Source organism: Spea bombifrons, chromosome 4, assembly GCF_027358695.1.
Source record: "Spea bombifrons isolate aSpeBom1 chromosome 4, aSpeBom1.2.pri, whole genome shotgun sequence".
In the NCBI taxonomy this organism is placed as follows: Eukaryota; Metazoa; Chordata; class Amphibia; order Anura; family Pelobatidae; genus Spea; species Spea bombifrons.
Window position 1 is genome coordinate 56825213 of NC_071090.1, and position 13583 is coordinate 56838795.

General features: G+C 39.3%; 1 protein-coding gene across 1 annotated transcript; it reads right to left on the bottom strand.

Moving 5' to 3' along the window:
* Window positions 1-3206: 3206 nt before the first annotated feature.
* LOC128491364 (protein kinase C delta type-like) lies at window positions 3207-4466 on the bottom strand. Its single transcript, XM_053463684.1, has one exon. The coding sequence runs from the start codon at window positions 4464-4466 to the stop codon at window positions 3207-3209; it is 1260 nt and encodes a 419-aa protein (XP_053319659.1).
* Between the last annotated feature and the right edge of the window lie 9117 nt (window positions 4467-13583).

Below are 13583 nucleotides of genomic sequence, written 5' to 3' on the forward strand. Positions count from 1 at the left end.
CTGATCTCCCCAATTTGCCCACTGAGGAGACACCAGGAAACCAATAGCCCAAGAGGGTGACCTCATTAAAAAAGAAAAGATTAGAGAGAGGAGAGAAATAGAAAAATTAGGTCTCATATTTGATGGTTTCTCCTTTCCAACAGCAGCAGCAATAAATAAATAAATAAGTAAACAAACAAGAAAAAAAATCAGGGCAGGTACCGGCACAAGGGTATTTTTTGCCTTTACTTGGTTTCACAATTTTATATTTTGTTTTTTTGCCTGCAAAAAAATCTCAAATTATTATTAGATGTCCATTCAAAAATCTAATATGAGGTACACTTTTTTGCAAGCATCACTTTTTTGTCCAGAAATGTTTCCAATGCTTAGTATAAACCAATTCATAGTACATACACATAAACACTAAAGCTCTAGGATAAACCTTGTGTCTCAGTTACATGCGACTGCTTGTCAAGTCACAACGTACGTCACAATTCAGGCAGTTCCCTCCAACTTTAATGATCTGCAATTCTTTGGCATGAGTTATCTCTAAAAATGCATTTCTTAAAATATATCACCCATCTCTACCATTGAGGCATTCCTTTTAAATTATAGATATAAGTAAAAGGTTTATGAAAATTGTTTAGAGCTTCTTTATCTACGTAAGGCTTGGCTTTGTGAAGAAGCACTGACTGGAAGAAAAGTGATCATTTCATTCTTCAGCCTGTGAATGACTCCTACTTAACATGCAACTTGGAAACTCCTGCCGGAGAAACCTCAAATACCATGCACCCATTGTTTGTACCAGTGTTTTCTTGTGTCATGTTTTTGACTTTTGATTGTTTGTGGGCTTGCATGGCTCCTGGTTGAACAGATTGTTGTCTACTGCTTGCAGGATGGTAGTGTGTGTGTGGGGGGGGTGAGTGAAAAGACTCAAGTATCTATTTTTAACAAAAGCAATATAGCACACGTTTCATTTATAAAAATACATCTAGTAAATATAAGATATACATGTATTTAATTATCTGACCTCCAGGCTTGTTGATCAGTAGGGACCCCTATAAACTGCTTGAGCTGCTTATATAGCAATGCCACCATAGACAAACTTTAGCAGTAGTGGGCCCTAGGCTGCACTGCTCTGTGACACACATCAGCTTGTCAAATTTCTCCACTAGGATCTTTCCCAGCACAAATCATAACATTTCATTCTTATTATTTGTTACCAGAAAAGAAGGGAAAATAGGTTTATATGTTACATTATTAAAAACACATTTGCCGCACTGCTGTCAGCATACTGCCCTTTCATTGCTTGTTTTCTAAGATTAAATGTAACACGATTATCCCTGGGATACGGAATAAAAGGCATACCAGTTAGTCAGTGAATAGGTAAGAATCTGGCAACTCATAATGCATGTAATTAATCCTTCATGATCCAGTTATTCCAGAAGGGTCAACCCTGTTGAATAGGAAAAAAAGAAGAAACAAAAACATGTTTGTGCCGTATTCTAAGTGAAGGTTCACTTAATTTTATTTATAGAGCTCCAACAGATTTGGTTACAGTTAAAGCTATATTATAGACTGCCATAGGTGAGTATAATGTGCATTTATCATATTGCATAATCATAACTCATGTAATATGTAAAGCCCTGTGTAAATTGTTAGTGCTTAAAATATATAAATAAATGATATCTGTTCACACATGTTGACCCACCTTACACGTGAAACAAACACTCTGGGTGACGTGTCTCTTCTTCTGGGCGTTGGAGTAGTGTATGGCCATGCCCATTCCTCTTCTACTCCTTCCAACTGCTCTAGGAGAAACAAGGTAAATCCTGAGTCCTCGACTTACCTATTTATCTCCCTAACTTCAAGTAAGGGGGAGAGTTGAGCGCGGTCAGATAACATTGAGCGACCCCATAGTAGTAGCTGCTACTCCTAGACACTTCTTCATTCACAACTAAAGTCGATTTGTTAAGGCCTAAGAAGTTCTGCAGCACCTATGTGCATGCCTTCTCTCATTATATCTTGAGGCCTATTTCCAAATCACCCCGTCCCTTCTTTTCTTGCCCCCTATAATTATTTTACCCTCATTACTACGGTTAGAAATGTGGTTAGGAAGGGGGTAAGGTTTTTTTTATACGACATCTTGATATTTATGTAATTGAAGGAGACATTTAGAAGTTTCTGTGCATATTATTGGGAATATGAAAAAACATTGTACCCAGCAAACATTTTAAGGTAAAAAAAAGAGGGGCATCGGGGAGGAAGGAAGATCAAAGAGATTTGGGTAGTATAGTGGGACTGTCTATCCTAAGGGGGATGCTTGGCAGGTATGTTATTAGTTACCTCGCAGGAGCCATTTCTCTCATGCAAACAGCTCCCTGCAGACTCCCTGATCTCTTCAAGACAGGCTGACTAACACACATTCATCCAATCACAGGCCGCCAATCAGCCAGACATGCCAGGGGCTGCAAGGAAGCCCCTAATTGGTTGGGAAGCATAGTTTCAGAGTCCCTGTGTCCTGTCCTACGGCATCTGCCTCACAGGCCTGTGCTATTACCGAGTCTGATGTAATGTAAGGAAGTTTAACTGTAGTGAGAGGGTGGTAGATACATGTAACAATCTCCCAGCAGAAGTGGTAGAGCTTAATAAAGTGAGGGTATTTAAACATGCATGGCATATGACTTTTCAAGATCTAGTACGAGACCAGGGGCTGATTAAGGTCTGGGTCCTTGCGACAAAGAATTTGGACAAACTAAATGGGAGAAATACCATGAAATTCTATGTTGGTGGGAGACTCTAGGTCTAACATGGAAATTACCCAGGTATGTATATCAACTTATTACAAATACTAGAGACAGAGCGCAGAATGTGCACAAAGCCCGTGATGATGAATCTTTGCATAAGAGTTATAATTCATTTAGTTAAAAGCTTCTGGATCTTAACAATGAGTTTGCCATATCTGTTGCACCACCAATTAAGGGTCATTTTGCAAAGCATAGCACAGATACTCAATTCATACTTTCTAACATTCGAAATAACAAGCGGTGCTATTTTTGAAATTCAATGTTATTATTATTTTATTTGAATACAACAGTCTTGGAGGATATTAGACCAGACTGAGAAAAAAGTAGTTGGTAGAAACAACGGAACGGCTTTTCAGTCTCTGATTCTAAGAGCTGTGACCCCGTTAACGTCAAGCCCCATGCTCTTTGGTCTTCGTTGTTCTAGCGAATGATCCGGAGTTTGTGTGACTGCTGCAATGGGGGAGCGACTCTGCCATCTTCAAGTTCATCCCAGTCAATTGACTGGAAGAATGGGTGGCATCTAATGTTGGTTGCCAGCTTCAGCCGAGAAGACGGTTGCTTGGACAGAAGCTGTGTTAATATATCTTTCTCCTCCAAGCTGAGCCAGAGTGGGAGATAGGGAGTATTGTACAGGACCGATGTGTCGACCACATGGCCATCAGATCCATCATCAAATGGGTGTCCTCCTGTGGCCATCTCATACAATATAACTCCCAATGCCCACCAGTCAACAGCAGAGTCATAATGCTCTCCACGGATCATTTCAGGAGCCATGTACCCCTTTGTCCCAACCCGTCCAGTTGCTGTCTTGTTGCCAAACATGTTCAAGAGGGCTAATCCAAAATCAGCAATTTTGACGTGACCTGCAGCATCTAAAAGGATATTTCCTGGTTTTAGGTCACGGTGGACGACGCCATTGCAGTGGAGATACTTCAACCCACAGGTTATTTCCGCCGCAAAAAAATTTGCAATGTTGTTGTCAAGAATTGAATTGACTGCAAGATAATCATGCAAGGTCCCTCCACAGAGATATTCCATCACATAGACAAGATGGCGTTCAGTCTCGAATGAGGAATATCCCTGGACAAGGAAACGGCATCCGGCTGACATTTCCAGAACCTGTTCCTCAATCTGAATGGAGCCCCTGAGATGTTTCTTCTTGACCTTTTTCACAGCCCACTTCGACTTGTTGAGGGTATCTGAGGCCAGCAGAACCTTCCCATATCCTCCCCTTCCAAGTTCCTGGTGGAATACCAGGCTCTCAAGGGAAGTTGGCGCCTCTACCCCAAGCCTGGGGCTGGCTGCTTTTCCTGTGGGCTGAGATGTTGAACAGGCTTCCTCTATGTACACCTTCTGCGCTGATGTCCTTTTCTTTTTAACGTTTGCCACTTCACCCTTATCTGTGTTCTGAATCTTCCTTTTACGAGGCACGGTACCTTTTTCTGACACTGTGTTCTTCCTTTTTTTCTTATTATCTGGCTCATCTCTTCCAGATATGTGTCTCTTCATGCCTTTTGATTTTCTAGAATAGGCATATCCACTCTTCAGCTTAAGCACAATGTGCCCATTAGGAAGTTGAAAGCACGGTGGGAGAGGCATAGGGCTGTTGTGAGGACATTTTCCTTCCATCATCATTGTCAGCACATCATCCTCCTGTTTAATTTTCTTCTTTTTAGGCATTTTTAAATCAAAAACAATACCATAAGGTATCAATGCTTCCTCCTTGTATGAAAACCTGAAGGAAACAATGTGTAGGGCCCCTGTGTCCAGAAGTCCAACAAGCACATTGTGACATCACACGACCAGTTACACCATAATAACACCTGCTGCAAGCTCCATGTAACATGCACCTTGCTTATATGTCTATAAATGGGCAGTAAACATTTTTACACAATTTCCTCCAATGAAAAGTACTTTTTGATTGTTATTTTTCCTTATGAAAAAGGCAAAAGCCACCCCAAGTGAGTGGAATAAATGTGTATTTTTTATATTTCCCCATTTAATATTCAATCTTCCCAAATAAAGAGAAACAGTTTTATTAGCATTTATCCCGCATCATGCATAGATTTGAATGTTATTTTACAATTGAATTGAATCCACAAAAAATAACAGACTAAATCAGTGGCTTTCTGTAGGCCAGCTACATACTGATTATTTTCTAGTAGATGTTAAGTGTTGATGGAACTTCCAGAAATATCTGGATGACTTAACCTTGTCACCAAGACATAGTTTTATACTTAATACAGTATTTGAATTTGCACATCAGTGAAAGTAGCGGAAACTGCATGTTACACAAAGGGCACATTTACATGGAACTTACCATTAGATGTGGTCCTGCTAGGTCTACTGGTCAAATTGCTCATAGCTGTCAATATCCTACCAATCCCCATATAAATTGGGAATAAATGTTTGTCTCCAAATAATATACCTTCTAGGGTGGTAGATAATTTTGTTTTGTCTACACATGATCGCCACATAATGCAGCATATTCAATACACATTGAGTTTGTAAATAAAGTATAATTCAACTGAATTTAACTGATTTAACTGTCTATTACGGTTGGCAACCACTGTAGATTCTGTAAGATTAAGGTTTACACTTGAACTATTTTTGGTGATGGATACTAGTATATAGAGAAGACATCGCTAATTACAAGAATGTAGTGATCTCTTTTAGAGATAATTTAGTTTTTATCATTATAGGTTGGGACAGTTTGTCGAAATACTGCGATAGATTACACAATATAGAATCTATTCCTGACACTGTAGGCTTTTCTGTGTGTTTATGTATTTAGGGCAGAAAATATATAACAGGAACTTTTGGATTTTTTGTATTTAATAATTATATTAATCGTTGGAAAAAATCCCTATTTTTTTCCCTCTAAGAATTTATTTAGGGCTTTCATTTATAGGATCTTATTTAATTATTTTATAGGTGGTGGTGTCATACGGTGTGCCTCGTCTATATAACCCTTAGCAGCTTTTCTAAAATGTGTGAAACAATATGTCTGTATACAGATCATAATGCTGTATTAACAAGGATGAAATATTTGGAACAATTCCAGAACATTATCAAATAAAGGGGCATTTGATTATTTTCAGAATTTAGAAAAATGATTTATAAAGGAACTCAAAATAAAATGAACAGTACTTAAAAGAGAAAATCACACCTCGAGGGTAAAAGATTTTCAAAACCCCCACTTTTGGGAAGGAAGATAAAGCCTTCGTCACTAAATGGAAAAACATTTTAGAACATTGTACCCTGAAATTAACTGAGCTAATAGTGGAGCACAGAACCAAATCTTTAAAAGTAATAGATTGAGAGATACATGGAATACATGATAACGTAAAATGCTGCAACGTAAAATCGGAAGTACCCAAACATGGAAGTAATAGGAGTTTCCGCTACATCGAGATTAGTACTAAGTAAAAGGCAGAAAGAGCAGAAAAATTAAAACACCCACTCTGAGGAAGCCGCATCGGGCGAAACGCTTAAGTAGATTACCGCTTTACCTGTACTGGTGACAACTAATGAAAACGTATCCGTTCATCACACGTGCAGTGATTTGATTCAGATAAGTTACTTTGTACCTGTTTTATTGTGAATGCAATTTCAAATAAATCCCAAATATACACTATGATGGCCACCATGGCTTTTCAAGCGAGACAACAATCGCTTTAATGCGTGTTTGTTTCTGCTTGTGCACCGCTGTACAAATTTAAAATAACACCCAAAATATCAAAATACGTGTACTATGCAAAAACAGTACTAAAAGTTTTAAAAAACTATAAACAAAAAGTGCTCCCCATGACAGCATCAGCCCTTTTGGCTGGTGTGATTAAAAAAAATCACGTTATGCACTGCACATCTAGCCTAAAAGGCTGTGGCTAGTGCATACAAATGAAAACGTCCTTGAAGGGTCCTAAGGTGATTAGTGCACTTACCAACAAGCTCAAAACAAAGATGGTGAGCGCTAACCCCAGTACAACAAAAAAATTAGCACCAGACCATGGCTCAATGGGCTCCAAAAAACCATGGGGCTTTAAGGTACCCCTTCTTAACGCCAAAGGACCTTTACTTTTCTTAAAAGTACACACTTGAGCTTAGCCAAAAGGCAGAGAAGTGTGCACTTGCTTTTGTGATCCCCAACTCCCATCAATCTTATCATCAGAGGCGAGGGGCTTTGTAACCCACAACAGGGAGTGTATGAGAAAAGCAAAAGGCTTGCATCAGCCCATTTCTAAAAACGCAAAACAATTACATACGGTACCTTTCCCTCTCTGTATTATTTGTGCTTAATTTGTGTGTTTTTGTTGTGTAAATTGTATTGATTTTATTTGCAGATAGGGGGTAGGGTGGCTGTGCCATAATGTCTGATCCCCTGCATGACAACAGTTTTTTCAGTTTGCCAGTAAGCTGATCTAACTATAGATTAACTGGCAGCCTGTTGGTACACTTTTTATTTTAGATTTATTCATTTTTTTACTTTTTATTTTTATTTTATTTTAATTATTATATATTTTTTACTTTTTCTAAGGCTTTCTGTCCGATCAGCAGCATTCACGTTACATGAGTGGAGCATCTCGTTCATTGAGAATGTGAGGCACCCATCCATTTATAATGGAAGTCTTGCTTGATCGTGCAAGACTTCCAGCACTGGGTTAATGGCGGTTCCCAAGGACTACCACAGGTGAGAGGCAGTCGCCTGCACTGGGAAAAACTGTTCCCAGCGACCCTGCCTGCCGCTGGATAACTTCTCTTTTTTTATTATCATTATTATTTATTTATTTATTTATTTATTTATTTTTTACTTTCCTGAGGCTGCTCTCTGTCTCTGACCAATCAGCAGTGCTCACAACTCATGAATGGATCCTTAATTTAGAAGCATCCGTTCATAATAGAAGTCTTTCCTAATCCATTTTAGAGAATTTTAAGCTAAACACACTGTTTAACCACACAAACTGTTAAGTTTCTTTTTTTTTTTTTTTTTTTTTTTTTTTTACCATGGCATCACTTGCATGCCCTCATTGCCAGTAACTAGGTTAATGTACACCATTCCACCTGTCCTTCTCTCTTAATTGACATAAATAAAATATAAGTAAATATAAATGTACCATTCTTAGGCTATTTGAACTCTACTCTACTTGCTGGTACTAATGGTCTGGTGACTTGTTTTATGAAGATCCCCAGAAATCTGTGAGTAACTCAGAAATCAGTGCAGTGCATAGTTATTATTATTATTATTATCTTTTATTTATATAGCGCCAACAGTTTACGCCACGCTTAGTTAAGAGAAAATAAAGGAAATAATTCAAAGGAAACATTTCAGTCAAGCCAAATTATTAAAAAGGTAAATTGCCCTTCATTATTATTATTATCGTGCAGAATAAGCAGAGCAGTCCTCTAATTTAAGTAGGAGACACTCATGGCTAATATTATAGGCTTGCATTCAGATAATTTCAGTCCTGAATGATGCATTTTTAGTATCCCTATTTTATGTGAAATCCCATATACCAGAGAGCCTTTTGGTACTTCATAACTATGTAAATGATACAGAAGAAGTTATGGCTTCATTCACAATGGCATCAAACCTTTATTTGCCGCTGCTCTGTCCATTTATGTCTGCTTTTAAGTGAATGTGTAGGCAATTGTATTCCACCAGATGGCGACACCATGCCGCATTAGGTACAAGCAGCAAAATTAGTTTTCCTTACCTTTATTCCTCCCTTTCACTATCTTTTCTCATCTTACTTAGGTTTAATGTCAAAATTGCAAATACTATTTTTCTCCCAGCCTTTTTACTTATGTGTTAATTAACTGATATTTACCATAACATCTAACATGATTTTTAAAATTGACTCTTTTACAGTCTGTTTAGGAGGCAATGTTAACGGTATCAACAAGTGTAAAATTTTGTATTTGTGTATTCATTCTTGCAAGATTGTATAAATAAAAATGAGTTTTAATTAATAAAAATGTAACCATTAATTAAGATTGGAGGTGAAAGCTTAATAAAATAATTATATAGCATACATACCGGCAGAAAACTATGGGTTAATAATTATTCCTCACAAGAGTTACACAGCCACACCAAAAATGTAACCTCTTAAGGACAACAGGTTGTCCTTAAACCCATTAATGACAATGAATTATGAGCCCGTGTATGTACTAGCGTTGTCGTGAAGAGGTTAAAAAAAATACTATTTATTTATACTAAAATACTTTTTTTGGCAATGCAAAATTAACACTATTTGCCGTATTTATTAAAGCAAAACTTGGCCCAATCTGTTCCAATGTACTAAAGCGGAATCTGCTCGAACATTTCACTGGTTTTCACTTTTAGCATAATTACTGTAGTTTTGCCATGATGAGTCCCTCTGTGGACTGCGCACACTGAAAAGGAGGTATCTAGTTCTCATTAAATTCTGTTTTAAAGAGCTAGCCATGAATATTTAAAATAACTCACAACTTCTGCTACACAATCTTGGGGCATTAGCACAGAAAGCTAAAATTTCACATTTTGAAAACATATACGTGTATCAGTTAAATAGTGCTCAAGCTTGGTAGGCCTGATTTGCCAAATACCAGGTGTTATGTTTAATCTTATAGGTGAAATGAAATAACATGCACTGCTGTGTTAATACTGACCCTACATCTTTCAAGAATGTGTATTTTAGGTCTTTGTTAAGTGCATGTGTTTCTAGGGTCAGGGTTTCTAGTAGATTTTTTCACGTCTTCAGGTGTTTCATTGTGTGTGGGCATTTGGACAGGTTAAATTGTGCTTTTACCCCCAGAAATATTGTATTACCCCTATGACCACCGCATAGGGCAGGGAGGTCCAACTTGCGGCCCTGTGGTGTGTGTTTGGGTGTCGGTGGCAGAGCCTGTCCTGGTGTGTGTGTTTGGGGTCTGTGTCACGACCGGGGTACAGGTTCTGGATCCGCGCTGCAGAATCAGCGCCCTCTGGAGGAGAGAGGACGTACTGCCACCAGGCACAGGAGACAGATCGTACACCACCAAGAATAATGTAAAGGTGGAACTCAGGAACAAAAATAAATAATCCGAGGGGTCAGGCAAAAGAGTAGTCAGGGTCACAAGCAAAGGTCAGGGCAGGCAGCGAAACAACGGAGGTCAGGTACAAGCAGGAGTCAAAACCAGAAAGCTTAATCAGGATACAAACGCTAGTGAAAGGCAAAAAGGCACTAACACCAGGCAATGGTGTAGTGCCAAATGAGGGTTTAAAAATGCCTCCAACAATATGGATCCTCCTACCCTCCTAATTAGGGGGAGGAGGAAAAGGAATAAATGTCGCTTTAAGAGCGACATGAATATTCATTAGATGAGCTGTTCGCGCATGCGCGAACGGCTCTCACGACGTAGAGGCGCGCGCCCCGGAATTATCCCGCGAACTCGCCGGGGGCCGCGCGTCTCGCAGGAGAACGGACCCGGCGGCAGCTCACCGCGACGGCACAAGCAGGGAGCCGGCTGCGCGGGCTGCGTATCGGCGTCCCTGCCGGCAGCCCGACGGAGGAGGTAACAGTCTGTACCAGAGCGAGCAGAGGAGAAGAGAGGAGAAAAGGAAACTGAAGTCCACGAACATACAGGAACCAAAGTTCTGTAACACTGGAGTAAAGTGTTCATAGTTGGAGGGGTTTTTATAGTGCTGCAGGTATCTACTCCTCCCCTGTGCTCCTTGCTGCATTGGTTACCAGGCAGGAGTGAATCCATAGTACCTGGTTCATTAGTTCTGAATGTGGCCTTTATTGGTGGATAGTTGATGGGGATTACAGGTGTTACCTCCCCTCCACAGGTGTACTGCATTATGGGGTTTTCTGGAACTTTAGGCCGCGGTTTTGGCCTACATAGAAGCCGCTACTATAGACTGTGGCTTCGGCCTATTCCATGATCGCAGAGCTTTTGGATGGCCTGCAGTGACGGACGACAGCTGGGGAGAGCAGGTAAGGGTGAGAGAGGCATGACAGTCTGGGTGTTGGTGTGGAAGAGCCTGTCCTGGTGTGTGTGTTTGGGTGTCAGTGTGGCAGAGCCTGTCCTGGTGCGTATATGGTCAAAAGGACAAAACTTTCTAGGTCCAGAAATCAGTGAGAGGAAAAGTAAAGGTTTTGTGGTATTTACTCTGTTTCAATCTGCATATTTTATTATAAAGGATCAGTGGCACTAAATTGTGACTTCAGGCATCCCGTGTATGATGACTTTTTTAGTGTACTAATTACTCCTAGTCCCATCACATAAGATTCTATCTTGTATTATCTGCTGAGCACTCATGCTCTCTTTATTCAGTACACACGGGTGCCAAGGAGTTAGGATTCTGCCTATTCTGTCTATTTTATTTACTTCCATAAAATGTCCATCAAAATCCTCAGCACCAGGCCCATGATGCTCTTAATCCGGCCCTGATCAACTCAGTGTGCATCAGTGTTCTACCCACAGTGTGCTCCAGCCTTGTGCAGTTTTATTTGGCTAAACTTGTTTTAAATGGTTTGTGGACTGACTTTGTTTAAGTAATTTAGTATTGATAGAATTACATATAAAAGTTGATCAAAAAAACTGTGCACTGCTTTTTTCATTATCGCCAAATTAACCCTGTATTAAAATGCATTATTATTATTTATCTAAAAGGCCATATTTTCTGTGAAAAATGAGTGCGGTCCACACACACATACATTTCTGATGAAGTGGCCCACTGCATCAAAAATTTGGACACACCTGGCATTGGGGGTAGTGGAAGAGTTGGGGGCAGTTGACAGGTCTGGAGGACCCCTATTTTTTCCCCAATATATTAATTTATTATTACCCATTTTATTAGTCCCAACTTGTATTTGCACTTCCAAGAAAATTCCCGCTTAATAAATAAGCAAGTTACTTTTTTTTTAAACTTGCAGCAACTCAATTCTCTTGCAGTTGAATGTATGCAAGTTATGTGCGATTTTTGCAAGTGGAAATATTAGTTAAAATTTACATTTTAGGCCTACTTGCATGCATTAGTAGGTTAGTAAAGACTCAAGCATGCTGAGTATTTGCATAAAATCAAAAATAAAACAAATACATGCCAAAATATGTTGAACAAATCAAGATAACAATCTAACTACATTTTTATGTCTACGGCAGACTCCTAAATGTCTGCATGCGTCTCTGCAAAGTAGAAAAAATAGAAAACATCTGTTTATATGTCTATATTTTTCAAACAGGGCCTTGCAATAAATATAAACATGATCAGTAGACATGGGTTTAATTTGGTCTAACATATGGCTGCATAAAACCTTACTGGAGATACACAACTATACTATATCTGTCAAAAATATTTAAAGAGACAGTAACATATTTTCATCTCTTAAAAAAAAAAATTAATGGAGAACTCCCAACACTGTACCCAATTTTGTGTTTTAAATAAATGAATTTTTATATAAAATGTTTATTTTTAATAAACTTAAGTTCTTTTAAAGGTTTCGCTTACCTGGTTGTTAAACAGGAATACTGACCGTCCCAGAATCCTCTAGCACAATCTAGCCTCTTCCTTCACAAACTCAAAGCCTCTTGTAGCTCAGAACACTGAAACAATGATGCAATGTAGCATGCAACCAGTGGTGGGATTCAACCGGTTCACGCAAACCGTTTCTTAATTACCCTATTATCGGCCGTACTTTCCCCCCAACGTAAAGTGGTTGTGCAGCCTATAATTGTGTTTAGGATCCAGATCCCCCACGGCGCTGCAGGGGACTTGGACCCTCTTTTCTGGCAGCAGCGGACGTCTGTGCGATGCAGACAACCCCGCTGCTGCCGGCAGCTCCACCCACCCTCCTCACTGAATGGGGTTGTCACCGCCCACGAAGGTCACTGAGTTGCACTGGCCAGCTGACTCAATTCTATTTCGGATCAACAGGGACGGTTTCTTAAAATGCCACCCCTGTCGATTTGAAATAATAGTGAGTCAGCCTGCGCTGCTCAATTACCTTTGTGGGCGGTGACAGCCCTATAGGCATCTTTGTCACTAAATAGCTTCCCATAGTCCCATGTTTAGTGACAAAGATGGCTATGGGAAACTGGGGGCAAAGGCAAATTCTGTTCCCAGTTTCCCATAGGCATCTTTGTCACTAAACATGGGACTATGGGAAGCTATTTAGTGACAAAGATGCCTATGGGAAACTGGGGACAGAGTTAATTAATGTGATTAATTAATGGTTATTAAAAGTATGCACTGGTGCTTTTTAGATGATTGCTTGAGATGTTTTTAATGTGACAAATGCAATTGAGAAAACATCAAAGGAGGCATCATAGATTTGTAAAAAAAATATACTTTTTGAAAAGTGAAAAGGGCATATACTAATTTGAGTCAAATAGTTTCTTGCCGTTTTCACCTTGTTTTCAAGAAGTAGATTTACAAAAATGTTTAGTGGCTCTTTGTTTTTTTAATAGCATTTGTCACATAAACAATTCACAATCAATTATCTAAAAAGCACCAGTGCATACTTTTTCCAGACTTCTTTGAACACTTTGATTAACTGCTTTATATATATATATATATATATATATATATATATATTTGCTAAACAGCTTGAAATTGTTCAAAGTGCATTTTTTACAGTAGATTTTACTTATTTATGTGTGACTGCCTGAGTCTCTGTGTGTGAGAGAGACTGCCTGAGTCTCTTTGTGGGAGAGAGACTTCCTGAGTCTCTGTGTGCGAGAGAGACTGCCTGAGTCTCTGTGTGCGAGAAAGACTGCCTGAGTCTCTGTGTGCGAGAAAGACTGCCTGAGTCTTCGTGTGCGAGAGAGACTGCC